Here is a 27,481-nt window from a genome sequence, read left to right as displayed (position 1 = left end):
CAAGTAAGTCAGAGGTTTGAACTCCCAGAATGGATTATTTTCTTATTTTCAGGAGAAATGAATGGATAGAGAGCTTTAGTCCTAGTCCAACTTATGGATAAGCTCAGTTGAGCAAATAACATTGAATAGAAATGTTAGCAGCAATTATATTCCTATTTTTGGAATACCAGAAGCATATTCAGAGCTGCGGTTCATCAGTTCGCTTGGGATATAGCTAGTGCTTCTCCCAGCAATGTGGCAATACTGCTGTGTCTGCATTAACCTCTGCTGAAACCCGAGCACAAAGGATCCTAACCAGCCACCCAGACCCCTGCATCTCATGATTTTGTTATGTTTCTCTTAAAAATGCTGTAGGTACATCACAAAGTTGTGTTGTACAGGCTTAGTTGAATGAGACCTAAACATACCTTATTTGCAAGTATAGAATGGAGAAGGTTAAACTTGTGATTTAGTGTCCAGAAAGCAATAGACTATTGTGGAGATGAACAGTATGGTAAGACTAGTCTTCTGAGAAAAGCCCTGAGCAATGGGCAAGTGCCAGTTCATTGAACCCTTTTCCCCCCACCCCAATCAAGTAACTTTTCAAAAATTATGTACGCAGTTTCACTACTAAATATAAAAGTAGTGAATTCTTATCACAGAATATGCTGAGATGGAAGGGACCCACAAGAATCATCAAGTTCAAGTCCTGTCCCTGCACAGGGCCATCCCCAAGAGTCACACCATGTGCCCAAGAACACTGTCCAAACACTTCCCAAAGTCTGTCAGGCTTGGTGCTGTGACCACTTCCCCGGGGGAGCCTGTTCCAGTGCCCAACCACCCTCTGAGTGAAGAACAGTTCTAATATCCAGCTTAAACCTCCCATGACACAACTTCAGGCCATTCCCTGCTGTCACTGGTCACCACAGAGAAGAGGTCAGTGCCTGCCCTCCCCTTCCCCTCATGAGGAATTTGTAGACTGCAATGAGGTCTCCCCTCAGTCTTGTCCAGGCTGAACAGACCAAGTGCCCTCAGCTGTTCCTCACATGGCTTCCCCTCAAGGCCCTTGACCTGTAGCAGACTTGCACATTATTTTTTTGCCCCTTGGTTCTTACCCAGAGTCTCTCAACTGTGCCATTGCCAACTGTGACCACCCCTCTGCTCTTCTGCTCTGTCTGTCTCTCCTGAAGAGCCCGTAACTGTCCAACAGGGCACTCCAGTCACAGGTCTCATCCCACTGGGTTTCGCTTAGACCAATGATGTCAAATCTCAGGGACTGGGCCAAAGTTCGAGCTTCTCTTGTTGGTTCCTCACACTGTGTGCAGGGGTGTAGAAACATTTCAGGTGTGGTACGTTGTAGCCAACACCTCATGAGGCAGATTGAGGGATCCTGTTAGTTCGTGTTTCCTCAAGTTTTGGCACACCATCCCATCTCTCATCACTGGCGAACCTGGTTTTGTCTGCTTCCCCTTTCCAAGCTATTTTAAAGCTTTGTCAACAAGCCCTACTAGCTCCTGTGCAAGAGCTCTTTTTTTTCCCTCTGAGAAAGGTGCATCTGATCAGGTGTCAGTAGACCAGGTGTTGAACTGATCATTGCAGGGTCCAAAAAATGAAAATTTTTTCCAATTACACCAACCTTGGAGCCGTTTATTGACCTGATGGATCTGCCTATTCTTATCAATATTGTTCCTTGTTACTGGAAGGATTGAGGAAATTATTATCTGTGCTCCTGATCCCTCTATATAGTAATTTATAATATTATGTGTTATTTTATATTTATTATAATATATATTTATGTAATTATATATATTAATATATATATATTTATATAATTATATATATTATTTTATATAATGGTAAAAGGTCCTGTCTGACCAACCTGATCTCCTTTTGTGACCAGGTGACCCGCCTGGTAGATGAGGGAAAGGCTGTGGATGTGTCTATCTGGACTTCAGCAAAGCCTTTGACACAGTCTCCCATAATATACTCCTGAAAAAGCTGGCAGCCCATGGCTTGGACAGGGACACTCTGTGCTGGGTTAAGAACTGGCTGGAGGACCAGGCCCAGAGAGTGCTGGTGAACGGGGCTGCATCCAGCTGGCAGCCGGTCACCAGTGGTGTCCCCCAGGGATCAGTGCTGGGCCCAGTCCTGTTTGATACCATTATCGATGATTTAGATGAGAGGAGTGTACCATTAGCAAATCTGCAGATGACACCAAGTTGGGGGGCATGTTGATCTGCTGGAAGGCAGGAGGGTTCTTCAGAGGGACCTGGACAGACTGGAGAGATGGGCTGACTCCAGTGGGATGAAGTTCAATAAGACCAAGTGCCGGGTCCTGCACTTTGGCCACAACAACCCCCTGCAGCACTACAGGCTGGGCACAGAGTGGCTGGAGAGCAGCCAGGCAGAAAGGGATCTGGGAGTTTGGATTGACAGGAAGCTGGACATGAGCCAGCAGTGTGCCCAGGTGACCAAGAAAGCCAGTGGCATCCTGGCCTGCATCAAGAACAGTGTGACCAGCAGGCTCAGGTGAGACCTCATCACTCTACAACTCCCTGAAAGGAGGTTGTATCCAGGTGGGGGTCAGTCTCTTCTCCCAGCAGTAGGACAAGAGGGCACGGTCTTAAGCTGTGCCAGGGGAGGTTTAGGTTGACTATTAGGAAAAAGTTTTTTACAGAGAGAGTAATCAGGCACTGGAATGGGCTGCCTAGAGATGGTGGATTCACCGTCCCTAGAGGTTTTTGAGATGAGATTGGATGTGGCACTTGGTGCCATGGTCTAGTAACCACAGTGGTATTGGATCAAGGGTTGGACTTAATGATCTCGGAGGGTTTTTCCAACCCAATTTCTTCTATAATTCTATGATAATAATAGTAATGGTGATAAAACAGGAAAGGAAAAAAACCTAAGTGATACACAATAAAAATACTCACTGACCACTGACTGATGCCAGACCACCCTTTCCGAACCCGGACAAGCCACACTTCCAGATAACTCCCTCCAGTTTATGTACTGGGCGTGATGTTTTATGCTGTGTAATACCCATTTGGCCAGTTTGGGTCACCCTTCCCAGTTTCTTTTGCTCTGCCTCCTCACTGGCAGAGCAGGAGAAAGAAAAAGTCCTTGACTTAGGATAAACAGGACTTGGCAAAAACCAAAACAGCAGTGTGTTATCAACATCCTTCTCATTCCGAATCAAAAACATAGCACTGTAACACCTACTGAGAAGAAATTAACTCTATCCTAGCTGAAACCAGGACAACATTCTTTTGAAGTGTGATATACTGACAGCTTTCTGAAGCAGATGAAGGGTTTGATCTATTTCAGCCAATCCCCATATTCTTGATCAAAACTTCCTACCTAGCGCTCTTCCCATGAATAAGAAAACTTGAATGCACAAGATTAGATTTTAAATTTATTCATATTCATTACTTTATACCCTTCATCTCAATGTGAAATTTATGTCTCCACTGGCTTTTGTTCCATTCTTAAATTAAAAAAATAAAATTCTCTTCAACCAGAGAAAAGGCTATGTAAACCAGCCTTAGAAATCATTCATTCATGCATCTACATTTTAGAACCTGATGTGCTTTTTTAAAAAAAAAAAAAAAACTTTAAAAATTAAAAAAATAAATGTTTCCAGTTTTTGCGTAATGAATGGCTGATTATTCAATGACTCTGAAAAGTCTCCAGGTCTCTTTCTCAGGTAATTTTTTGTTACATTCAGTCATCTGGATACTCTGTATTAAGCTACTCCGATTTGTCCACCCCATTTGTCTTCTCAGTGACTTCGGTGTTTTCCTGCAAGCTTTTAAGGGTGTTTTCAGCAATCTGGATTTGATCTCAAGTTCTGTAATCAAATTGTTATGCTTTCAGTTTTATTTAATTTTTTTCTGGTTGTCACTCAAGCTTGAGCATTAGAATCTATACCCTGCTTACTGTGGTCTCACAGAGTACTTTCACAGCATAAAGAGAGGCTGTCTCATGAGGGATAAAAAAAAATGGTGTACTTGTCATAAGCTATGGGAAGACTTGCAGATGTGAGGTGTTCATTGTGTTTTTAATTAAAAGCTGACAATAACATGAAACTGCGTCCACAGAGAAACAGGGAAAGTCAGAACAAGAATTAACTACCCATTGTGTACTCTGGTTTCTGTCTCTGTGGATGACTTACAAGAGCCATTCATAGTCTTTTTTTATCCTTACATAGATACCACCAAAAAAAATGTTAATTAAAGCTTCGTACCCCATACTTTTCTTTATGCTTGTACCATTTCTTTTAAATGCAAAAATGGCTGGCTCTGCTTTGATAAGAAGCTGACCCAGAACAGAGTTTTCTTCCAGTGTATTGTCCACCTTTAACTTCTTGCCATTCAGAACTTTTATTCTGAAATCTTTAATTTTCTGCTCAGGCTTCGTTGCCCAGGCATTTCAGCTTTCTTTAAGATTTACTTCTTTTTAAGGTTTGTGAGATGTATCCTTCCCTAAAGGGTTAATGGAGCTGAGCTGAATAAGAAAACAGTCTACAAAGCAAAGAAATTAAATCTAAGTATTTTTGCAGCATAATTGCGCCTTTCTGAGGTAGACAGCCACCTTGCAGCACATACTAGTGACAGCTTCACTGCTGAATAAAGTGAAATGAAAACAAGTAAACTACTTTTTTAATAATACAGGAATTTACTTATAAAATTACCTTTGTCCATGTCATTTGCTGCTCAGCTTAACGTTTTAAAGCAAGTGCAATGAAGGTAGAAACCTCAATTACATGTCTTGTCCCTATCTTTTAATCTCGTTGTTTTCCCACTTAAGAGTATAGAACAGAGTGTACATCTCCTCCTAAGGCTGGGAATTAATTGTACAAATGCATTCCCTTCTGCCTTGACCAGCACAGTAACTTTGGAAGGTGGGCTCCAGTGCAGCAACATTCTCCTGCCTTTAAATGATAACAGAGAAAAGCATAGTTAAGCACAGAAGCCAAGGTGCATTCATTTCCATTCAAACAGGCACTGGAAACAGCAGTTGCTAGCAAACAGCAGAAAAGTTAGTCTCATGTTCAGTACAATAGGCTACGGTTTGGGTACATGGCTCTTCACTTGCTTTGGTTCTCTGCAAAGACCTCTGATTTCAGAATTGAATCTTTGGGGTTTTTTGCAGTGATTCATGAATATTAAAAATCATTAAGTTAACAAGAAACGAATTCTTTCTTCCTGGCTTCATCATAATGTACTAACCAGTCTGAAGTTAGTTAGGAGACTCCTCTCCCCTTTTCCTCATTGTATGCAACTCACTGGTTGTCTGCCCCAAACCTTTTATGTTAGCTGTTAACATTTGTTTATGAGTAAATAATTCCTTTTAAGTTTTCTAAAATTTAACTCTGTTCCTCTGGTAAATAGGTACTTAAGCATCTATACATGTAAAATTATCACTGACATTTGTGACCACCCTACCACCTAATGTACTCTTACATGAAATCATTTCATCTCATTGCTGTGCTATGTTCTTTTTTCTAGTTTCCAAATAAAACAGTAGCCCAAGTTGCCTGCAGTATGCTGAACATGCTGATACATTATGTACATAGACTTCAACTATATCAAGCTGATTCACCTTTACGGATTATTCAAGTAAGTAATTTTTGTAAACTTGAAATTTTCCATTATTTTAAAGGAAACAGTGAAAAATATATTTCCCTGAAATTAAAATAACAGAATATTGACAATTGCATTTCACAAAATACTGAATTAGTATAACCATAATCTTACTTAACACTAGCAGTAGGGATTTGCAGCATACTTACTTCCTGACTCTGATATGGACGTGTAATGTACCTGTATCATGCCTGGTTTTTCTCAGAGAAAAAAATTACATGAGAATGTTGTCAATAAAGTCCAAGGCTTTTTAATATTAAATATCTTCAAATATGTTTATTTAAGTTTAATGAGAAAGTGATTACTTAAAATAAGGATCTGGAATGATATTCTTCATATCCGTTAAAGAGTTTCAGTTTAAAGCAAAAATAATTATTTTGTATATACTTCCCATAACAAGGAAACAGATTATGGCCTCTGCGACTCCAAATTGCGGAGAAAAGACAGAGGTCTCCCAGGTAACTGGAAAGGGAATCATGTGAAAGCTTCTTAAGAAGTACAGGAAGCACTTCTGATCCTCTGCAGTCATGTTTTTGATCAAGTGAAAACAGGGTGTATACGAATTCTAGTAGGTCTAAGAAATAATGGAACACAGATAGCCCCATATACAAACCAGCATCAGATTGTGTGCCCTACAGGTGTGTGGAATCAAGTTCTCTTCCTGTCTGAATATTTGGGGTAGCCATGTAATTTCATTGTCCTTAATGCATTGATGTCAGTCAAGCAAAACATATTCCTTTGATATCTTCTGCAAAACTCAATTAAAAGTTTTTTTATTTGAAAAAATTGGCAAATACTGTAATTTGTCTCAAAATAACTTTAATAGAATTTAACTATGAATCTGGTATCATGTCACATTTACCTGCTTAAAAAATTATTTTAAACCTTAATATTTAGGTTATATTTTAAAAGAAATATGTATGTTTCCCCAGATTCTGATAGCAACTATTACACATCTGCTACCCAGTACGGAAGCTTCCTCTTATGAGCAGGACAAGAGGGTGAGTATTTTTCATTTCTTCTTAATATGTCAATTTAATTACAAAGGTGCATGACAAAACTTTGTTTCAAAATTTAAGCTATTTTAAGTCAGAGACTAGGTCTTTTACATATAATACAGTATAGTCTTTCCAGAATTGCAGCAATATTGTTGATCCAAGTGAATTCTTGGCGGGAAAATATGCATTTAAAATTAATCAAGGTTGATTTTTTTCAGTAATTAGAAAGTCTTCTTTTTCCTTACTCTCAGTGAACTTAAAAGCAAATTAATGGTAAAACTTGTCTTATAGGGAAAATATATTATCAACTTTTAGAAAGTACATTGCAAAACATTTATAAGTTTATAATTTTTTGGTGTTTCCGTAGTATGTACATTCTTAAGAAAGCCTGTAATATTCAGATGAATTTGATTATCATCATCCTTCAAAATGATTGCTGTTTGTGCTTTCAATGCACCTGAGCCCCCAAGCTGAGATCTTTCTTTACCTGTCACTCACATTAGTACTTTCTGCCTCCTGAAAGCTGTGTCTCTTCTGAATTATTTGACTTTGCTCTGAGGCTGTGGGACTTAATGGTCATTTAAATGACAGCTCCGTCATTCTGGGCTACCATTCCCACAGGAGCTGGAGTTCATCTGTTGCTCCTTTTGGCCTCCAGAGCTCTGTTTCACCTCTTATGTCTGTTCGCAAGAAGTCAGGGGCTGTTGTAGACTACAGTCATATGCCAAGCTGCCACTTTTCTGCTGAAGGATGCTTCTCATAACTGACAGAGTTTCCGCGTAAACTAATGGTGATCATTGTACGTCAAATACCATATAAAAAATTGTCATACCTATTTTGACAAATGTAGTCCTAATGGGTTTCTTAAAAATTGATTGAATATAAAAAGACTCAGCCCTTCATCAGTAAGTGTTTCTGAGAAGCAAACTTGTAATGCATCATGTGAAATGAGTGTTATGTTTGTGTCATTTTTTAGTAAATAAGTGGATTTTCTTTGAAAGATTTCTATTTAACTTGTTAAATATTTTAGAGAATCTTGCAGCTATTTATCTGAGTTGTTTTCTCTTCCACAGCTAAGTTTTAAAAATTAAAAATAATTATTTGATGTCAGTAAGTTATTAATAATTTGGTGGGGATATGTGTCAATCTAATTCTGTTCTACAGTCTTAAAGAGCATCCCTGAGAGGGAGTTGATTCTTTTGCTAATTGAGTAGTTTACTCAAGTTAGTTGAATTTGTTTCAGATGATACTTGGTGCTGCATAACGTTACTGATATGTTGTGAAGAAAATTCTGTGTTATTTATTAAGTACTAAATGCAGATGAATTAGTTCCGTTTTGTGTAATCTGTGATTCACTTTACAGTGAAATTTATATGCACAATGGTGCATCAGCCTTAATTTGGGCCTGTGTTATCTCTCAATTTAAAAATAGCACCCTACTAATGAATTTTGAAAACCAAGAGTATTGTCTAACCTATCTGTTTACAGTCTTACCACGATGAGAAACTGTTGAATGGGTGGTCTTTGTTAAATACCTCAGTAGCCAAAGTTTTTACTGATGCCATAGGTTTTGAACATACAGTGGTTAAACAAGTGTAACCTAACATTACTGCAGAAGGTTGATTCTACTGACTTGAAAAAAGAAAGCAGAACTGAGATATAAAGTGATAAATATGAGGTAACAGGTGCTGGTTTAATTGGTTTGTAATTGAAAGTGTTTGTTCCAGTTGGTGGTTTCCTTACTTCTGTGCTTATTGGATTGGATAATGGCCTTGCCATTAAAGACTTTGCTGCAGCCTCTTCATGCTACAGGAGCAGAAAATGATAAGACCGAAAGATCCGTTCTTAACTGTATATATAAGGTACATGTTTCTTTACTCGCTTTCTACCTATGGAGGTAGTGTCAGTTTTCACTGAAATGAAATCAGAAGTTTTCTGTGAGCTGACTGCTGTTCTACTGCTGAAATGTGAAGTGCTGGCTTAGTTCTTGAACATTCCATTTTAACAGCTTGACCTTAGGTATATTTGGAATTGCTTGTTTTGTTTTACATTTTGGATGTTTAACCAAGACTTTTTTTTTTTTTATGTCATGTTGATTGCATATGCTTGTATTGTAGAAGACTAGCTATACATAAGACAAAAGGATGGAACTTATATACCAAGAAATTTAAGTTAGCAATCAGCAAAGCAAAAAGCACTAAGTTATTATTACTGTCTTTAGGAATACAGAAGAAAGATAGGTGTTTTTTGCTTTTTCGAAGGGAAGGGGATTAAAAGCTCTAGCAGCTTAGACCTAGCATATGTAATTAAAGAAGATAGGAGATCTAAAAATAAAGGTAGCTTAGTGATTTGTTGTAAGTTTTGTTTCTTTATTGTTAAATTCCACTTTGGTAGAGACACTGTTTTAATAATTTTCTTTGCAGACCAGCATCTAAAATTTTCCAACATTTGGTTTTCTCTACCTGGTTCTAACAAATCAGTTTAAAAAATGCAAATAAAAATAAACTCAATTTCTTATAAAACTATCAAGTAGAAATTTCAGTAGGTAATGTAATGAAATTCTGGTTTTGTTCTAGGTTCTGCATGGGTGTGTCTATGGATCTCAGTGTTTTAGCAACCCTAAATATTTTCCTCTTAGCCTTTCTGATCTGGCATGTATGGATTACGATCCTTTTATGCATTTAGAAAGCTTAAAGGAACCAGAACCACTGCATTCACCAGACTCTGAGAGATCTTCTAAACTTCAGCCAGTCACTGAAGGTTTGTCAAATTGCCTAAATACATTTTCTTTCAAAAAGATTTTATCTTGGTTTCCCATCTTGAAGCGTTGGTCTAAAGCATATGTTTTCAGCTATATTTAGACACCTGATAGGAACCATTAGTATGGAAAGAGCAAAAGTCATTTTGAGCAATTGCTGTTCGATTAACTCAAATAAGTATGTTTTAAACAACACTAAGGTCGATATGATATGGATTCTTCCATGCTCTGTTTATCAGCAAAAAGTGTTAAGTACTGCAACATGGATAAATGTAACATTGCATCTTAGTGTCAGTAAATTAATTTGTTTTTTTCTTAATTTTGCTTCTTTTTCTAAGAATATTTTGGATTCTTTTTACTATCTGAATTTGTAATATTGAATGCTTTCTGTGAATTTTTGTAGCCTATCATAATTTGTTGTCAATTTGTTTGCACAGGCTAAAATCACAGAGTTGTCTAAAAAGAGAGAAATATTCTCTCATTTGCTTAGAACCTTAGGAGACCTGGAAATTAACATTTCCTCAGAACTCAAAAAAAAAAAAATACAGAAACTATGCTACAGAGGAGTACCATATATTATGCAGTGTATCTAGTAAATACCAAATGGCTACATTGGGAAGAAAATTGAAAAAGATGAGATTAAGATATGAGAAACTCTGTGTAGTGCTATTCTCTCTCTGTATTAAGTTGTTCCTTTTAGGCTTCCTTAAGGGTATTAAGAACCAGATAAATGCAGCAGCTCTTTGTAGCAGCTGTGTGCTAACAGCAGGTGATTTTGTGGTCTGCAGTGACTACGTGCTGTTTTTTATGTAGAGAAAATGGCTAATCATTGTGCCCTTGTCTAAGGCATGCTTCATCATCCTCAAGTACTTTTTTGGCCAAAGAATTCTAAACATAGGGTTGTCCCCTAATAAGCTCAGTATTGGATTGAACAAGTCTGATTTGAGAACTATTGGCAGGAGGAGCTGTAATTATTAAATTTACTGAAGAATGAAGCAAGGTAATATAGTTGGCTTTTCGTCAAATGGCTGTGGTCTTATTAGTAAAACGTAATCATCTACTGGGTCAGAATGAAAGAGGCTTCGAAGTATTCATTCTGTCCTAATTACAGTCTCACCTATACATATTATGTAAAGCTAATATTTAAAGCATTTGCCAAAATTAACTTCCACTGCATGTTCTATTACAGTGTAGTGAATTGTAGTAGCTTTTTATGCCTGGCATCTTTTGTATTCTGTAATAATCTGTAATTATGGGTTAGCAGCAAATGCTGTGTGCCTTTTTTAATCTGGCAATCTGAAAAGACAACCCTGAATAGCTTTCTCTTTAAATGGATACAGTTGCACAAAGCCTTAGCATCGATATCTTCATTTTGCATTTCCGACCGTGATCTGTTCTTTTATGATTTCTTGTTAAATTTCTTAATAAATGTAATCTCAGATGCTCCTTTTATGTCTCCAGATAAATTAAGTTTCAGGGCTCTGGAATTATAAATCAGACTGTGAAACTTAATTGGCAGACTACAGTATTATAATGCAACCCTGGTCCTGCAACCTTGGCACTTCTAGTACCCATTGCCAGGCAGAGAATTAAACTGACAATGCTTGACCGATGGCACGGCATCTGTTCTCCCTGGCATTGTTAGAGGAGTGAGAGGAGTAAAACTAGTGGATAACAACCGGTCTGGGACTCAGTCAAGACAGAGGGTCAATTAGTACAAGCTATTGGCAGAGCAGTATGCCAATGGGTCAGCCTCTTTTAGTAAAGGAGTATAGTACCCTTTTTCTAAGAAATGAAAATGGGCAGGGCAGCAGTTGTAGGGAAATCAGGGAAGTTCTACAAAGGCAAGGTGGGAATTGCTAGACTCTTAGGTCACAAGTAAAACTGAAAGTGCCGATATGCCAGAATTTTAAAGACAGGGTGCTTTAATGGATGAAATCAATGTATCCTGTTATGCCTCCCATTGTTCAAGGTCAGATCCATCACAGGTTTTGTGGACACTTATCCACAGCATGATGAGGTATGAGACCATGAAGATATGGGACTTACAGTGACTTTGTAGTGGGGGCAGGTTCTATTGAGAGGCTGGAGCAAGCCATGCAATAAACAACAGGGCAAAGATTACTTAAGTCTGGAAACAGGCAATGTGGAGAAAGAAGATGACTATTGACCTCTTTTTTTCAGTAACTTGCAAGTTCTATCTCTCACAAGGAATCTCTTGTACCTAAGATTATCTGTGAAATTGTTCTCCTTTCTGTAGGCTTCAGGTAAAGTGGTAGATTTCAGTATAAGATACACAAATAATAACTTTGCAGTTAGGTGTTAAGCATATTAAACTGTTGTATTTAGACCAGAATGAACTTTTAGCAGCTGGCAGTAAAGACATCATTAGGAAGCTTCTACTGCATCATCAGAACTTGCAGACAGCAAGTCTGTGGTGCTTTCATACATCTAAGGAATCACTGGCCTTGTTTACATGAAAGCTGATGAACTGTTCCTCTAGCTAGTGTCAACAACAACGTACTCTAGCTACAGTACAGGCATACAATTGCTGTCTGTGTGGTTTGACCCTGGCTGGATGCCAGCTTCCCACCAGAGCTGCTCCATTACTCCCCCCAGAAGAGGGGAAAGAAAATATAATGAAAGGCTCATGGGTCAAGATAAAGATGGGGAGAGACCACTCACCAATTACCGTCACAGGCAAAACAGGTTCGACTTGTGGAAATTAATTGAATTTTTTAACAAGCAAATCAGGATAGGATAATGAGAAATAAAGCCAAATCTTATAACACCTTACGCTTACCCCTCCCTCCTTCCAGGGCCTAACTTTATCATGAATCTCTGCCTCCTCCTTACCATGGTGCAGGGGGGATGGGTTCTGGGGTCCTGCAGTCAGTTCATCACATGTTGCCTTTGCCACTCCTGCCTCCACAGGGGAAGAACTCCTCATACTCTTCCCCTGCTCTAGCATGGGATTCCTCACACAGGAGACAATCCTCCATGAACTTCTTCAACATGAGTCATTTCCACAGGCTGCAGTTCTTCATGAACTGCTCCAGCGTGGGTCCTTTCCATGTGGTTTAGTCCTTCAGGCACAGGCTGCTCCAGCATAGGTCCCCCACTGGGTCACAAGTCCTGCCAGCAAAGTCCTGCTCCAGCATGGTCTTCTTGCTACAAAGCACCACCATTCCTGCCAGGAATCTGCTTCAGTGTGGGCTTTCCACAGGGTCACAGCCTCCTTTGGGCATCCATCTACTCCAACGTGGAGTCCAAGGTGGGCTGCATATGGGTATCTGTTCCACTGTGAACTCCCATGGGCTGCAGGGGCACATCCTGCTTCACCATAATCTATACCGTGGGCTGCAGGGGAATCTCTGCTCCAGTGGCTGGAGCACCTTCTCCTCCTCCTCCTTCGTCTTCACTGACCTCAGTGTCTGTAGAGTTGTTTCTCTCACATATTCTCACTCTGCTTTTCTCTGGCTGAAATTTGCTACTGCCCAATAACCTTTTTACCTTCTTAACTATGTTATTTCAGAGGCATTACTACCATTGGTGATTGTTTTGGCTTGGAAAGCAGCAGGTCCAACGTGGAGCTGGCTGGCATTGGCTTCATCAGATAGAGAAGTCACCCTTGTAGCCAAACCACTACCAAACCTTGCCACGCAAACCCACTGCATTAATTAACTGCACCTTATTCATAAGCTAACATGGACTGCATAGTGCCATGATCTGTTAACCCACTTCTGAACTTTTACTTTTCATTTCAGGACCATAAACATATGTGAGAATTTTTATGCAATTACAGGCAAAACCATTTTGAAACTTGTTCTTCACAGATTTCAAATCTGTTAGAGATAGTTGTGACTGGAAAATAGTAGTAACATTACGTAGACACAGTCGTCTATCAGTTATTGATTGACTTTTCCCCCTATTACTCATATTTCTTCAGACATATTTTAAACTCTTTTACATAGACTGATCTTTTTTCCTAATGTTTTTCTATGTATTTCTATGTTTTTCTAGTGTATTTCTAATGAAAAGATTTTCCCCACATGATGTTAAGTCTCTCTTTATTTAAGAAATAGAAAATACTTTTCTTTTAAGTCCTTGCTGTTTGCCTTTTTACTGAAAGGAGACGGAAAGCACACTTAAAAAACATACTTTATGCATAGTGCATCCAGATTAGCACAGTTTGAGTTTTGTGGATGCTATTCTAGAGATGGGTCCTCTCTAATCACATATCTATATAGCTGAAGTTTAAAATTAGGAAGAAATGAGACTTACTTAGACTAATGTAAAATACAGGTAACTAAGCTAAGTGGAATACTCTCAGGCTCCCTCTAAATAAAGAAAAAAGAAGAGTCTTCAGAGTGTGATTCATCCCATTGCTCCAGTTTAAGGTGAATCAGTCTGTACAGGTGCATCATTCTTTGGATGGCTAAAAGGATGAGGAGAGCTAAATTCCATCCTTGGTCATTACTTTTTCCTTCTACTGCATAACCGTAGTCGTTTCTAAACAGTTCAGCCAAAGCTGAATTAAAGAGTTAACAACACATCTTAAGGAAATTCAGGTATCCTTCAGTCGTGCCACAAATACAAATTAGTGGTGATGGACCTTCAGCCCTTGCACAAAAAGTAATTTCAGGGACTGAGAAAAATAGACAATATAACATACATCTAGTAAATTACCAAGTGATCATGTACACATATAAATTACACTGCCCAAGCCCGAGGCAGTAGCATTGTAAAGAGAGTAGTGATGTGTTTACTCAGGAAGACAGGTCAACAAAGCAGCGAGCAAAGACTGCCTTAACGTGTAACAATGTGACTTAGTTTTTAGAATTTGTGGTAAAGCTGTGATGGCTTGCATATTGCATATTTTGACCTGCCCTCCAGAGCATGGTTGAGATATTCATTTTAACAGTTTTAATATGTTGAATGTCCAGTTGTTCCTGATTGAGGACATGTGCTTCTAGGAATAAATTTAACTTAAAATTCTCTGTTTTTCAAAAAGCATTACTGGGCTTGGAGCTTGTTGGTTTTGTTTTTGTTTTTTTTTTAATTCCTAAGGGAAACCATCAGCAAAATCTGATTTGATGTGTATCAAAAATGTTTCAAAATTGCCTAATTTTCTTTATTTTATTTCAAGGTAACAGGTTGCATCTTACAATTTACTTTTCAATATGCTTAATACTTCTAATTTAAGTTTTCTATGTCATTTTTATATCAACAGTACTGTATTCTGAGAGAAGTCTCAGAAGTACTGTTCTCATTTTATAAAAGAGGCAATGACAGATTTATGACTTTAATTCAAGGCCAAAGTTATCAGAAAAAGGCTGTGTTAGAACTGAGGATGGACCTTCTGAACTTAAATTCATTGTTCCACTCTTTATATCACTCTATCACCTTCCTTTTCCGTATGTTCCTTAGGCTCCCAAGGGAGTCAGGTCAAGCACACAGGCACTAAACAACCACGGTCAGGTTTGAGATTTTTAGGGTTTGGCCCACAGCAGTAATAGTAACAACATATGCTGAAAGGTCCCTCATATTTCTTCAGGTTTCTCAGCAGGACTTAACAGGAGGCATTTAACCTACATAGTGTGGGACTGCAGGTAATATCTGGAAAGCTTACGTGCGTTTACTCCTAGGAAACTGAGAAAAGTATTACTTTACTTATCTGTGCAGTGCCAAATGCTAAATTCTTGGCATAAATATTCTGATAGAGATGGGCAAGCCTCTGCACTGTCCAGGCACTAGTAAATACTGTGCTGAACATTTTTCTTCAAGCAGCCAACTTACTTGCTCTTTGTCTTATGTAAAACTTGCTTCCAGTTCCTTCTTATATTTCAGCAGATGGCACTATAACTTAATTTCCTTGTATGCTTTCAATATCTGGACATTTAATTCAGCATCACTGAATATTTTTGTGTTCGTAAATTTTAAACATCAAGAAGGCTATAGATAATAAAAATGAAATATCTAATTTGTTTAAAGTAATTTTCAAGGCCTTCATTTATTAAAATATTTTAGTAGATATGAGTTTTTGAATTGTGTAAATATTATGTTGATTTTTACAACTATTAACTGGATGAAATGTTTTCCTTTTTGCTGTTCAGATCTAGGGCTTCCTAAAGGTAGAGAAGAACCAGAATCCCAGACATCTCTTACATGCTGTACCCAAGCCTTGTGGGAAAAAAAAAAAAGGCAAATATATACTAACGCTTTATTTTTGCAGATGCAGAATGCATCTATCTTCAGAAACTGAAGATCTGTAATGGCAGTCAGTATGCAATTCAAATTTACCCTAATTTTTACGATTAAACCAATTAAAACATCTTATACTGCAAAAATAAATTTGTTTATTAAACATTAGGTGTTGTTCCATATAGAGGGAGGTGAGTTAATTATACTTTACTTACACATCAAAGAGGTTACATTTTCTCAGTAAAAACTGAGTGAAAAAGTTACATCATTCAGAACGTTCTGGTTTGATGGACTTTTAGTGATAAAGATGGGAAGTGTTTGCAGCAGTTTTCAATGTTTAGAGTAGTTTAAACACAGGATGTAATCCTGAGGAACACAACTTGTTTTATCTTCACGTTGTAAATCCCAAATTTAGGGCATCCAAGCCCAGTTACAAGATGGAGGCTACAGAAACACGTACTTTGCCATACTGATCTTGTTCCCTCTTCTACCTGTGTTCTCCTACAGTGTAATATTTTTATGTCTGGGTTCTTCAGTGGGTCCCCTGAACCAGATGAGGGTTGTCTGTCTGACAGTGTCACTTTGACTGGCTCTGTACATCATGGGTAATGTAGGGTGCATTTGATAAAAATAATTCAATAACAATATTGTACTGGGCTAGCAGGATGTGATATAAACATTAAGAAATTCTTTTTGTGAATTTAGATGGCATAACATGCAAGTGGAATATATGCAACAAAGAAGGCAGTGGGAAAAACTGGTATTGAAATACCAGTGCATTTTGCAGGATGAATTTCACATAAGATGGGCAAAATTAATTTGTCTTTCTCCCTTGCAAGGTTTTCTAGTCTGAAACTTCTTAAAATGCAGTTGTGGCATGAGACTTGCTTTTTGAAAATTTTGCTAATGTTAAATTCTGTTCAATATAGACAACTTGGTCTTTGCTTTTGTACTCTAAAATCATCCAGTATTATTCTCGAGCTAACTACAGCTACATGCTCCCCAGGGAAATTAAGATGGATTAGACCTTTTGTGCATCCATGTTCCTTTGTATTTCTCAATGTAATGATGTGTAAAAATATAAAAATACGCTGCAGTTGGAATGGACACCTTGCAACACAGTTATGATTTCTACTTCATCAGCAATTAAAGATTTATTTTCACTAGATAAGACGTTGTGTATTTTAAAAGAACAGTGCTGATAACAAAGCTATGGCCAAGGAGGTATGGTAGGCTGTAAAATAATGAAGATGCTTCTTTAACTATCTTATGATTTTTCATGATATTTATATAGAAGACCAGTCTTCATCGAAATATGTGTTTTCTGTTACTGAGTTAGATGTATCCTAAGGTTGCAGTGCTCATCCTCTGTTTAAAACTCATGAAGAGGAGACCAAAAGAAATAAGTAAATCTCAGCCTTGTTTTCTGAATTTTTCTTTTAAAACCTGTGCTCTTTCTTTTACAGTGAAAACTCATATGCAACAAGGATTAATTTCTGTTGCTGCTCGTACTGTGATAACACATCTAGTCAACCACTTAGGCCACTATCCTATGAGTGGAGGTCCTGCTATGCTAACCAGTCAAGTGTGTGAAAACAATGACAATCCATACAGTGAAAGTCCTGAGCTTTCTCCTGAACTTTTTGAGAACCCAAATCTTCAATTTTTTGTGTTAAACAATACTTCCTTGGTGTCTTGCATACAAATCCAAGCAGAAGATGACATGCCTGGGGGAGGACTGTCTGCTGGACTAGCATCTGCTAATTCAAATGTTAGAATTATAGTGCGTGATCTCTCTGGCAAATACTCATGGGATTCAGCCATTTTGTATGGACCATCATCTTTATGTGGGTCTTCACAACAAACATCTTTTGCACTTTCATTATCTCAGCAAGATAAACCAGAAGATGCTCTTTCATCTTTTGAGCATGTGGAGGATGTATCTGCAAGGGATGGAATTACACTCCAAGTAAAAAGGAAATTTAGAGACAGTGTACCAACATGGGATACAATTAGGGATGAAGAAGATGCCCTTGATGAACTCCTGCAGTATTTAGGTGTTACAAGCCCTGAATGCCTACAGAGAACTGGTGTCTCACTCAATATCCCTGCTCCCCAACCAGTCTGCATCTCAGAGAAACAGGAGAACAATGTCATCAATGCAATTCTGAAACAGCACACAGAGGAGAGAGAGTTTGTTGAAAAGCATTTCAATGATGTAAATATGAGGGCTATGGAGCAGGATGAGCCAACCTCACAAAAGTCCCAGTCAGCATTTTACTACTGCAGATTACTTCTGAGTATACTGGGAATGAATTCATGGGATAAAAGGTAAAAAGACTCACAAATTAAGAACTTTCTTTTAAGTAATTGGGCTATTCTTGCCATTTAATAGTAGTTGATCATAGAGTTTGTTAAGCCAAAAATACTCAGACCAGCTAATAAAAGAAGAGAACAGATAGGCTACTATGGGCAAAAGGGCAGCTTTCTTCTGCATTTCAATCTGTCATTTAGAGAGACAGCATTTGAAGGCAAATTGAAGAAGTGATGTATTTTCTTTACTTCCTATGCATGTTCCTACAAAAATCGTTACCTTTCTATGCCAGAATAAGTCTCAGAAAGTGTCGTGTTCTCAGCTATTGTGTCGCTGGACAGTATCCTGCAGCTCTGTCTGTGAAGAGCATGCTTGCATGCAGCCTCAGAGCATTGCATTTGTGTTAGCTAACGAGAAAGATGTGTTCACTACTAAGTATTCCAACATTGGCCATGCTTGGGTATTGTTTGGGTATTGTTTAGAACAACAGGAGAGAAGCCATGTTCAGTTACAAAAATAATGTCTCTGTATACATTATTATTTTTGTGTGGGTGTGGTTAGGTGCATGTCTGCATTTATATGTGGGTATGTACAAATATTAACATCTTGGAATTTATGGGTCTTTATGAAGTCTTCTTTTGCCATTGCTGTCAAATTCCGTATTAGAGTTATTGAAATATTTTCTTACTATGAAGGGAAATGGATATTCTGTAAAAGAGAAATAATCTGCGTCTCTGAGATATCACTGGAATCGGACAAAACTTTGGTGTTACAAGCCTTCTTATTTGGATCTTTAATTCCTCAAGGCGGTCTGGTTTTGAACAGTACTGCTGTTAGGCTCATTCCACTGTGTTTTGTGGGAAACATTTTAAGCCCAGTTGAAAATAAATGAAAACTGCCTTTCTTGCTCTAACATACTGCTTTGTTTTTTTCTTAAATTGTTGCAGCTGGCTGGGTGACTACTGAGTTATGCTCTGCCCTCTTCTGCAATTCAGAATAACAAAAGCTCTGTGTTTAATGCACTAACTCCCTATAACAGTAGATTAATGGGAGTGTCTTCTGTCACTAAGCATATATATTATGGCCTAGTAAAGTGTGGCAGCTTATATATGTGTCAGAGAGAGTTCTGTCTGTTACTCTGTAGAGAAGAGATGGATCCCAGTTGGATCCAATAGGCTGACAAAAGAAAATGGAAAGAAGTAAAGATTGTAGTCATAGCTATAATATTGAAGATTTATGTAGAATATGGAAGAGTTTCTGGAGTAAGAAAAATTGCATGTATATTTTTTTTTTAAGATATCTTAATTTTAAAATATTTAAGAAAGGACTGTTGAAAAGGCAAAAGCATTTGTTGACTGTTCTTGAATGGACCTGGAAATGTTCTTGTACTGTTCTGTATCCATTGGTGAACAGATGATAAAAGAGTTACAAATTTCTCTTATGTAGAAGGAGCTTTCATCTCCTGAAGAAAAATGAGAAGTTACTTCGAGAACTGAGAAATTTGGATTCAAGACAATGGTAAATTCTTTTAATGACTGCCTACTTATTTAAGTGTGCCTTTATCCAAGTGGTTCTAATTGCATAGATGTGAGAGTTGAGCTGTATTTTTTAATAATTTTTTGAATTATTAATGTATTTTACACTGTATTGTTGTTATTTGTGTTATATTGAATTTGCATTGGTGTTATTTGTAGAGTGAAATTCTGCAAGTAGAATACTATGAGATAAACAAATTTCAAAGTTACTTATGAGTATTTGTATATGCACAGTATTGAATAGTTTTAAAACTTTGGTAGATCAAAGTCTCCACATTTTAAGCTTTGGTTAATTGTTTAGCTATGTTCTAACACTGCTGGTATTTGAAAACAAAGAACTCTAGTTGGAATTGGAGCACAGAATTAAAAACTGAGTTATTTTTTTAGAAGTTGAAATTGAATCCAGTGGAGGTTTTAGAAGTGTGAGAAACTACCTTCTGTTGCTCCAATATCTAACAGCAAGCTGCACACAGAAGACATTGCTATTTGCTTAAAGATTCTTTATTCAGTTGCATAAGCTGCAGTTACCACAGCGTTCCAAAGGCACTGTTGATGGACAGTGCAGTGTGGATAATGCCTGCGTTGCATTTGCCCACTTCAAAGGTCCAGCTATTTCATTAACAATTGGTAGAGCCAGCACCATCTTGCATCTTAGAAGTGATGAAAGGGGTAAATGCTGCTCAGTTACAGCAAAACTTTAGTCTCTAGGGAAGATGAGAGTCTTTAGTCTCTAGAAAAGACAGAATGGATATATGAAAATATAGAGTATCCAAAAGAAACCATATAGTTGCACTTTAGGTCCACTATGTACTTTTTATGCTTTAAGAGCCATGCTCTGTCTGTATTGTTTGAATATTTTGGTTTCATATTAGTAAAGGCACTGTTATGCAATGACTATTCTCTGTTTTACAGCCGAGAGACACACAAGATTGCAGTGTTTTATGTTGCTGAGGGACAGGAAGATAAACACTCCATTCTTACGAATACTGGGGGAAGTCAAGCCTATGAGGATTTTGTTGCTGGTCTGGGCTGGGAGGTATTCCTTAAAATGTTTTTATCCTAGGTTTGATTACAGATAAAATTACAAATCCCTTTATGTATTGAGTCTTTGGCTCTTCAGCATTACTCACAAGTACTGAAATACACTTGTTTGAAAATGGAATGTAGAGAAGAATTACTGTTCTAATTTCATTAGCAATACTAGCTATTTAAGATCTTAAAATTTAAGAAAGTTTGTGCAGGCATTCTTTAATGAGCAGTCCTATTCTTGAATTTCAGGGACTGATTAGGAGGCATCTTGATTTCCCTGTAAGCTTGTAAAGTGTTAAGTCCATTGAAGTTTGAGCTTTACTCAATTTTGGGACTCCAAAAAAGTACAAACAAGCAGCTTTTCACATACTCCCTCCTTCCTGCATGCCTGGAGGCATGTATCAGTTCACGCACTCCACCCTACTTCTCTTCCAGCAGTCAGAAATAATGTGATATATCCCATCATCTGTGTGGACCTGCAGCTCTTTAGTCACTTGTTTGATACTGTTACAAGGATTTCCTTTTTTGCATCCTTTCTTTCAGACCATACAGGTTTAATTACCACTGTAAAATTCTATTTGGCACTGTTGCAGGGAATACAGTAATGGCTTTTGCTCCTGGCTGGCTCCGTAAGAAGCTGCAGGTTTTTTGTTCCTCTTGTAACTTGTGCTCATCAGGAGTGTCCACATGAGTGTTTGTCTTGTTTGTTCTTTGTCCCTTAGGTATATAAGAGTATATGTTTCTTTACTCCTTAGGTATATAAGAGCACTACCAGATTAACTGTGTGGATAATGACTCTGACTTTTACACAGGGACAGAAGAAAACTGGTAGAAATCTGCTGACTGTCATGAACATAGATGTTTATTTCCCACATTTGGGAGAAAACAAAAGCACATTAGTACCTTGAAATATCCTTCTTTGGTGATTTAATTCTCTTAGGCATTATTAGATAGTTTAAAGATTTGGTAATTTGGATTGATATTCCATAATGAGACAGCTAATATTTTAATATTTTAGCATTAAATTCTAGATCTTTTAGTATCAGAAAAACAAATATATCCCATGTGGGCAAAGATTAAATGTATTCATATATATATATAAAAATATATATTATATATATTACAAGTATATATCCGTGATATAACTTCCTGTTGTCACTGTTTTAAAAGTAAACCAGCATGCTCATTTATTTCAGTGCCAGACTATTCCCCACAGAACTAAGACATACAAACTTACTTACAAATTATCAGTTACTTTCCTGAGATTTTTTTTTTTTTCATATTCGCAGAATGAAAATTTCTAAAAAAAAATATATGAAAGGTAACAAGACAATGTAAAATTGTCTGGCTCTCATACAGAGTTGCTTCAGAGCTCAGGTCAGGATTGATATAGTATCACAGAATTTTAAAAAAATTCAAAAAACACACATAAGTGACTACACTCAAGTGATCAGGGAATAATGCAGTAAATATTTACACAGCCTTTCCTCTTCTCTAACCTCATCTTCCCTGCAGCTTCTCTGGTGACCATGGAATATAGAATGCTACTGCACTGCAGTTGATTTCCAGTCTAGTCAGTGAGTCTGAGCTCTTTCAGAAAAAGCATAACTGTACTGCTGTGAAAAGAATCTTCACTTTAAAAGTTCAGTTGAAAGTGCATTTTAAAGCATAAAGAGTGTATTTATCACCTGATAATTTTTTTTCTTGTAAAGTTTCTTGGACTTTATTTCTAGGTAAATCTCACAAATCATTGTGGCTTTATGGGAGGATTACAAAAAAACAAAAGCACTGGATTGACCACTCCATATTTTGCTACCTCAACAGTAGAAGTAATGTTCCATGTGTCAACAAGAATGCCTTCTGATTCAGATGACTCTTTAACAAAAAAGGTGAGTGTCTCTAAATAACAGTTTCCCTGGGTAATAAACCCAAAGCAATTAGAGTCAAAGAAAATCCAGTAACTTAAAAAAAATCCAAAACATAAAATATCATAACATCTTTACCTACTAAAAATTGGTATTTTACTGAGGTAGCTCAAGCTGTATAGATTATTCTCTACCAATTCTTATTTTACCATACCGGTGATTTTTGCTGTCATTGCAGCTGTTGTCAGGAACATATGTAAAGTGGGGAAAAGTGCAGGGAGGTAATGGTTGGTGTAGAAGAAAAAGCATTACATCTGAATGATGTCTTAGTACTTTGAGACTTTAAATGGCAGTTAATAAATATGTGATGAGTACTTTCGAACATGACTTTTATTTCACTTAAGGGTTATGTTCTGGCTATTAAAATCATTTTCCCTTTAAAAAAATAGTTACAAATATTAAGACAATATTTATTGCGTATAAGGTGTTTTGTCTTGGAGCAGACACAAATGCTCAACAGTGATATGATCTCTTATAGCTGCATTAAGAAAAAAAGGGGTTTCTGTATTGGTATTTTTTTTTTTTTAGAATTTAATAAATTCCACATTAGTGATAATAAGTTACAGTCTCGAACATGTGTCCTATTATAAATGAACAATTAGCTATCATTAGACTGTCCCCCCGTCCTGCATACATACATCTTCAGATGTGCTAATCCATTCAGTAGACACGTTAATGAGCACTGGTTGAAGTGTAATATTGAAGGAACTGAAGCTGGTTGACCTCAGCATGGAGTTTAATACTTGTAATTAAATTAGACAGTAGACAGTTAGTAAAGAGAGAAATAGCCATGCCTCTGGCAAGCTTCAATTATTAAAGACTTTTTTGTTCTTTGTGTTCCACTCGAAGAAAAAAATATTATTGTTCTTATTATAGACTGAGTTCTAAATTCTCACTGTTGCATCTTAGGTTGGTTTGGTTGGTGTGGGGTGTTTTTTAATTAAAAATGGTTTTGCTTGTATGCTTAAGATGGTGCACCCTTTCTGTTCTTTATTTCCTGAAGTAAAACCAGGGCAGTACTTAGGTTTAATAGCAAAAATAACTAATTTTAAAAGAAGATTGTTGCTACTGTTTCAGTATAGAACAAGTTGTATTTTTGTTTCTAGGTGACTGGCTTCTTTATTTTCTTAAACAGAAACTGGGTTTTATAAAACACAACTTATATTATCCTTATAATGTTTGTTTATAATCTGTTTGAATTAGAGCATTACAAAGCACTGACAAGGGGAAGGATGGGTCAGAGTGAAAAATAATTAATAATGATTAATTTGAAAATGCTGTGAACTTCAGCAAGATCTCATGTCTGTTTCTAGGAGCATGTCAGGAATGAATGTTTTAGATTGCTCAAAGAATCACCAGCAAAAGCATTGGTAAAAGCAGGTTTAATATTAAAATGAAAGTGCGACAAAGTTCATTGGCAACCCCTTGCCAAACTTAGCCACAGATTTGAACAATGGTTTAGGCCTAAAGGTTTTAACAGCACTTAAGCAACAGCCTAATTTAAATTAATTTAACAAAAGATTCCATAGAAATAACTATAAGCAGTATAAACAGTAATTCACTTATAGACCTACTTACTTACGAATCTAAGAGAGCAGCATTCATAGCACATTTGCTACAGCATATTCACAGTCACACTCACACAGACCTAGAGCAGTATGTACAAGGTATATACCTGTGAAAAATGCTCCTCGAGTTCAGTGTTCACGTTGGATGCCTTTGCATTTTCTCAGCAGGTGAAGGGTTGATCCTTGAGGAGTGGGATATCAACCAAGGCCCTGTTGGTGGCCATCCGCTGAGAGTAGCAAGCTTAAGAGTTCACTGGCTCTGAGACATGTCCCACTCAGAGGGAGATTGCTGTCTGCAGCCCACTGGTGGTCCGGGGGAGCTCTAAGGGTCTCTCTTAGGATTGCTGTTTATGGGGTTACAATTGAGTTGACTTTAGTCATAGTAATTTTCCATCCTGTCCACAATTCGGTTTAGTCACTGTCTTTGAAAGTTCAATTACAAAAATGTTGTTCCACCCGAGTCATTATTCAGGGAAGAAAAGTAAGTTTCCAAGGCTGTTTGTTAAAGAAAAGGAGCTTGTTAGACAGCATAAGTTTCTGGTACCAGGCAGTGTTTCTTATAAGCTCAAGAGGAGCTTAGCCCAGGTTAGGCCTAATGAGCACTTTTAAGATGATAGTGTAGCCCAGGGAGAGGGGAGGGAGGGATGTACCACCACAGAACACCCTGAATCTACACATAGCTGTTCCTGCCAGGCAAGGTTAAGTGCTGGTCCAGACCTACTGTGACTCAACTTGTGAAAACTGTGTCATATGGACTTTTTAACAACTCAAGCTTACCCCAGGCCCAATTCTCTCCTCCCCTACCCACAGTCTCACTCATCAGTAATTGGGAATATTTGAGGTCTGTATGGATATAATCCCCAAAGATTGGGATTATATTTGGGGCTCAGCTACTGATCAATTGTTTATTTAAGCTATTTTATTTCTCTGTGACTTTCTTTCCCAAGAATGGAGGCCTGTGAGCCTCTTTTCATCTCTCTCCACCTTTCCTAACACTTTTTGGCCCATTCTAATCAATTCTGATAGAGATATGTTTCAAAGCTGTTCATTTCATGTGTGTTTAACGATGAAAGGCTAAGTAAAGGAGATAGAGGGAGTGAGACTTTTAGCACTTCTACTCAGCAAGTAAAGTCTGCATGGGAAGAAGCAGTAGATATCAAGGAACCAGCACCAGAGAGATGTTATGAAATTCATCGTGAACTTGAGAAAAGCATCAAATGAAGTTTACGTCTTGGAAGGGACCAGCAAGTCGTATCAGGAGACATGAGTAGGAATACAGTCTTAATTCATATACTGGTTATGTAACTACTCGTGATGCTTGGACTGAACACATCAGCAAAAGGAATGTGTTTTATGAAATCCTGGTTAGCTCACACACACTATCAAAATTATTTGAGAACCATGTGAGTGCTAAGAATGGTAATTATTCTGAGTGCATGTAGTGTTCGTGACCTCCAGAGAAACTTGAGATTTAAGCTTCTCTGCAGGTCTTTCATGTGATTTTTTTGTCTGTTTTATTCAATGGGAGAAAAACAAGCAAACTTGCAGTAGCTGGCTTTGAAGTGCTGCTGGTTTTTATTTTGTAAATGTGCCTAGAGGTACATGATAGGTTCATCTTATAAATGGAAAATAAATTAAATTAAAGCAAAACTTCTTCCTGCCAGTTGAGCCACTGCAAAATCAAGATTCTGCTGTTTCAGGGGCTAAACCATTTTTAAACTTATTTTCCATCAGTCTTACAGAGTAGTAAATAAAACTTTAAAGAGTCTTATACCTCTGAAGTATTTGTTTCTGAAGATGTGAACAAGAGCAAGAAAAGATGTGAATTCAAGAACTCATGAAAATCTTCTGAATGCATAAAGGAACTTAACATTCAAATGCATATATAAAATCAGTATTTGATTTGCAAATAGTAAATTAAAGGTTTGATGCTGATAATGCAATCTGTTCTGGTTTTTTTATAATTAAAGGTTGGAGTAAAAAGTATTTACTCAGTTAACAGAATGAGGAAACTCATTTATGTGCCTCTACAGCCTATCTCACCTGTCTAGTTCCTCCTTCCTTAGGAGGGTCTTCCTAGTGGAGTGAAGGCATTGTGAGCTATTATACACCTATTATGTAAATTAAAAGTAGTAATGTTACTAATGATTGATATACTAATTCATCTTGAGCTTTTGGTGTATTATGCTATTCTAAGTTGTGTGTGACATCATCCTAACCACATAAAAGGTTCACAGCTCCTGACATTTATAGCTGGGGGGGGTTATTGTGTTATTAACATGTAATGGGAACTTGAAGGTTTATAGTTGTAAATTATTAGTAGAGTATGTTTTTGAGTTACAATTGGATACACATGTTGCTTAAAAAAAACTCAACCAGACAAGAAACCCAAACACACCATAGTTATTGAGACAAAGTTTTGTGAAAAATTCATCTAGAGAGTACATACTCTATAGACAGTGTGCTGCTTACATTTAATGGACAAAAGGAGCTGCATTAAGCCTTTACTTCAGACATCTCTGCTCCTTCTGTTCTTTTTATAATAAACACTTTCATTTTTGAAGAAGAAAAAAGTTGAGGCTAGCTGTTGTATCATAAGAAAATATAATAGTCTTTTTTCTCCCTCCTTTAGGTAAGTGGGTATTAGAAATTACAGTAATTTTGGCAAGAGTTCAAGGGTTAATGCAACAGATAAATAAAAGGAATTTTCTGTAAATTGAGCCCTGCATTATTTCACTTGTCTTGCCTTTCGAAACCTAACTCATTTAATTTTAAAAAGTAAATACTTAAATTCTTCCTGACAGTGTGCTTTGCTTTTACTATCGTTTATTACTTCAATTATACTTGGTATCACTTAGAACAATCTGCCATTTGGAAATTTCAGTATAGCCTGCAGCTTCGTATTAAGTCTGGCTGCTATTGTAACATGTACAGCATATGACACTAATGTATCAAAATTAGATTTGATCATCCCTCCTGGTTATATTTATTTCACATTTCTTTTGTATTCAGTTAACATAAATGTATTAGGAGAGCTGACACATGATGATGGCTATAGAGTAAGAATATTTTAAAGTATTTTGAGTTAAATTTGAAATTTCAGGTAACCTAACAGTCGGTCATTTTTATATATTTGCTCTAATGGAGTAGAGTTTCAAAGTTAGCCTAAAAAAATCTGTTTGTCTCTGGTATCTCCTCAGGGCAGTCTTCCCGACAACGCAGGTTTAAAATGTCTAAAACAGAGCTCTTAATCTCTTTCTCATTGCCACCTTTCCAGATCACCACAGATAACATGACCATTGTGGCTGTCACTTGTGCCCATAGCCTGAAATCATCTTTAATTTGGTCCACTTTCTGGATTCTTACATTCAGTCTGTGCTTAAGACTCTTCTATTTCCTACCTACCATTTCTTGCAACATAGCCTTTTCATTCACTCAGATAAAATTTATCCACTGTCAGAAAGTGTTGTTTTGATCTCTGAACCTTCCTTTCCCTGGCCTTGACACTTTCATTCTTGAATAATGG

General features: G+C 37.2%; 1 protein-coding gene across 10 annotated transcripts in view; it reads left to right on the top strand.

Annotated features, from left to right (window-relative positions):
* Positions 1-27,481, top strand: part of RALGAPA1 (Ral GTPase activating protein catalytic alpha subunit 1) — a 135,102-nt gene that overhangs the window by 72,253 nt on the left and 35,368 nt on the right. For all 10 annotated transcript variants that reach the window (XR_003572914.1, XR_003572913.1, XM_027899068.1 and 7 more), the window contains 8 exons: positions 5,490-5,600; positions 6,557-6,625; positions 8,350-8,484; positions 9,199-9,382; positions 17,051-17,915; positions 19,345-19,416; positions 20,346-20,469; positions 22,196-22,351. Coding sequence is in view for 8 of the 10 variants with exons in the window: in XM_027899068.1 (XP_027754869.1) it covers positions 5,490-5,600; positions 6,557-6,625; positions 8,350-8,484; positions 9,199-9,382; positions 17,051-17,915; positions 19,345-19,416; positions 20,346-20,469; positions 22,196-22,351 (1,716 nt within the window). In the remaining 2 variants the exon portion in view is untranslated. The remainder of the gene's footprint in view (positions 1-5,489; positions 5,601-6,556; positions 6,626-8,349; positions 8,485-9,198; positions 9,383-17,050; positions 17,916-19,344; positions 19,417-20,345; positions 20,470-22,195; positions 22,352-27,481) is intronic.

This window comes from Empidonax traillii, unplaced genomic scaffold (assembly GCF_003031625.1).
Source record: "Empidonax traillii isolate 1590-97213 ecotype Southwest subspecies unplaced genomic scaffold, ASM303162v1 scaffold636:size371350, whole genome shotgun sequence".
Classification (NCBI taxonomy): domain Eukaryota; kingdom Metazoa; phylum Chordata; class Aves; order Passeriformes; family Tyrannidae; genus Empidonax; species Empidonax traillii.
The sequence above is the reverse complement of the archived record's forward strand: the minus strand, read 5'-3'. Positions and strand labels throughout refer to the sequence as shown.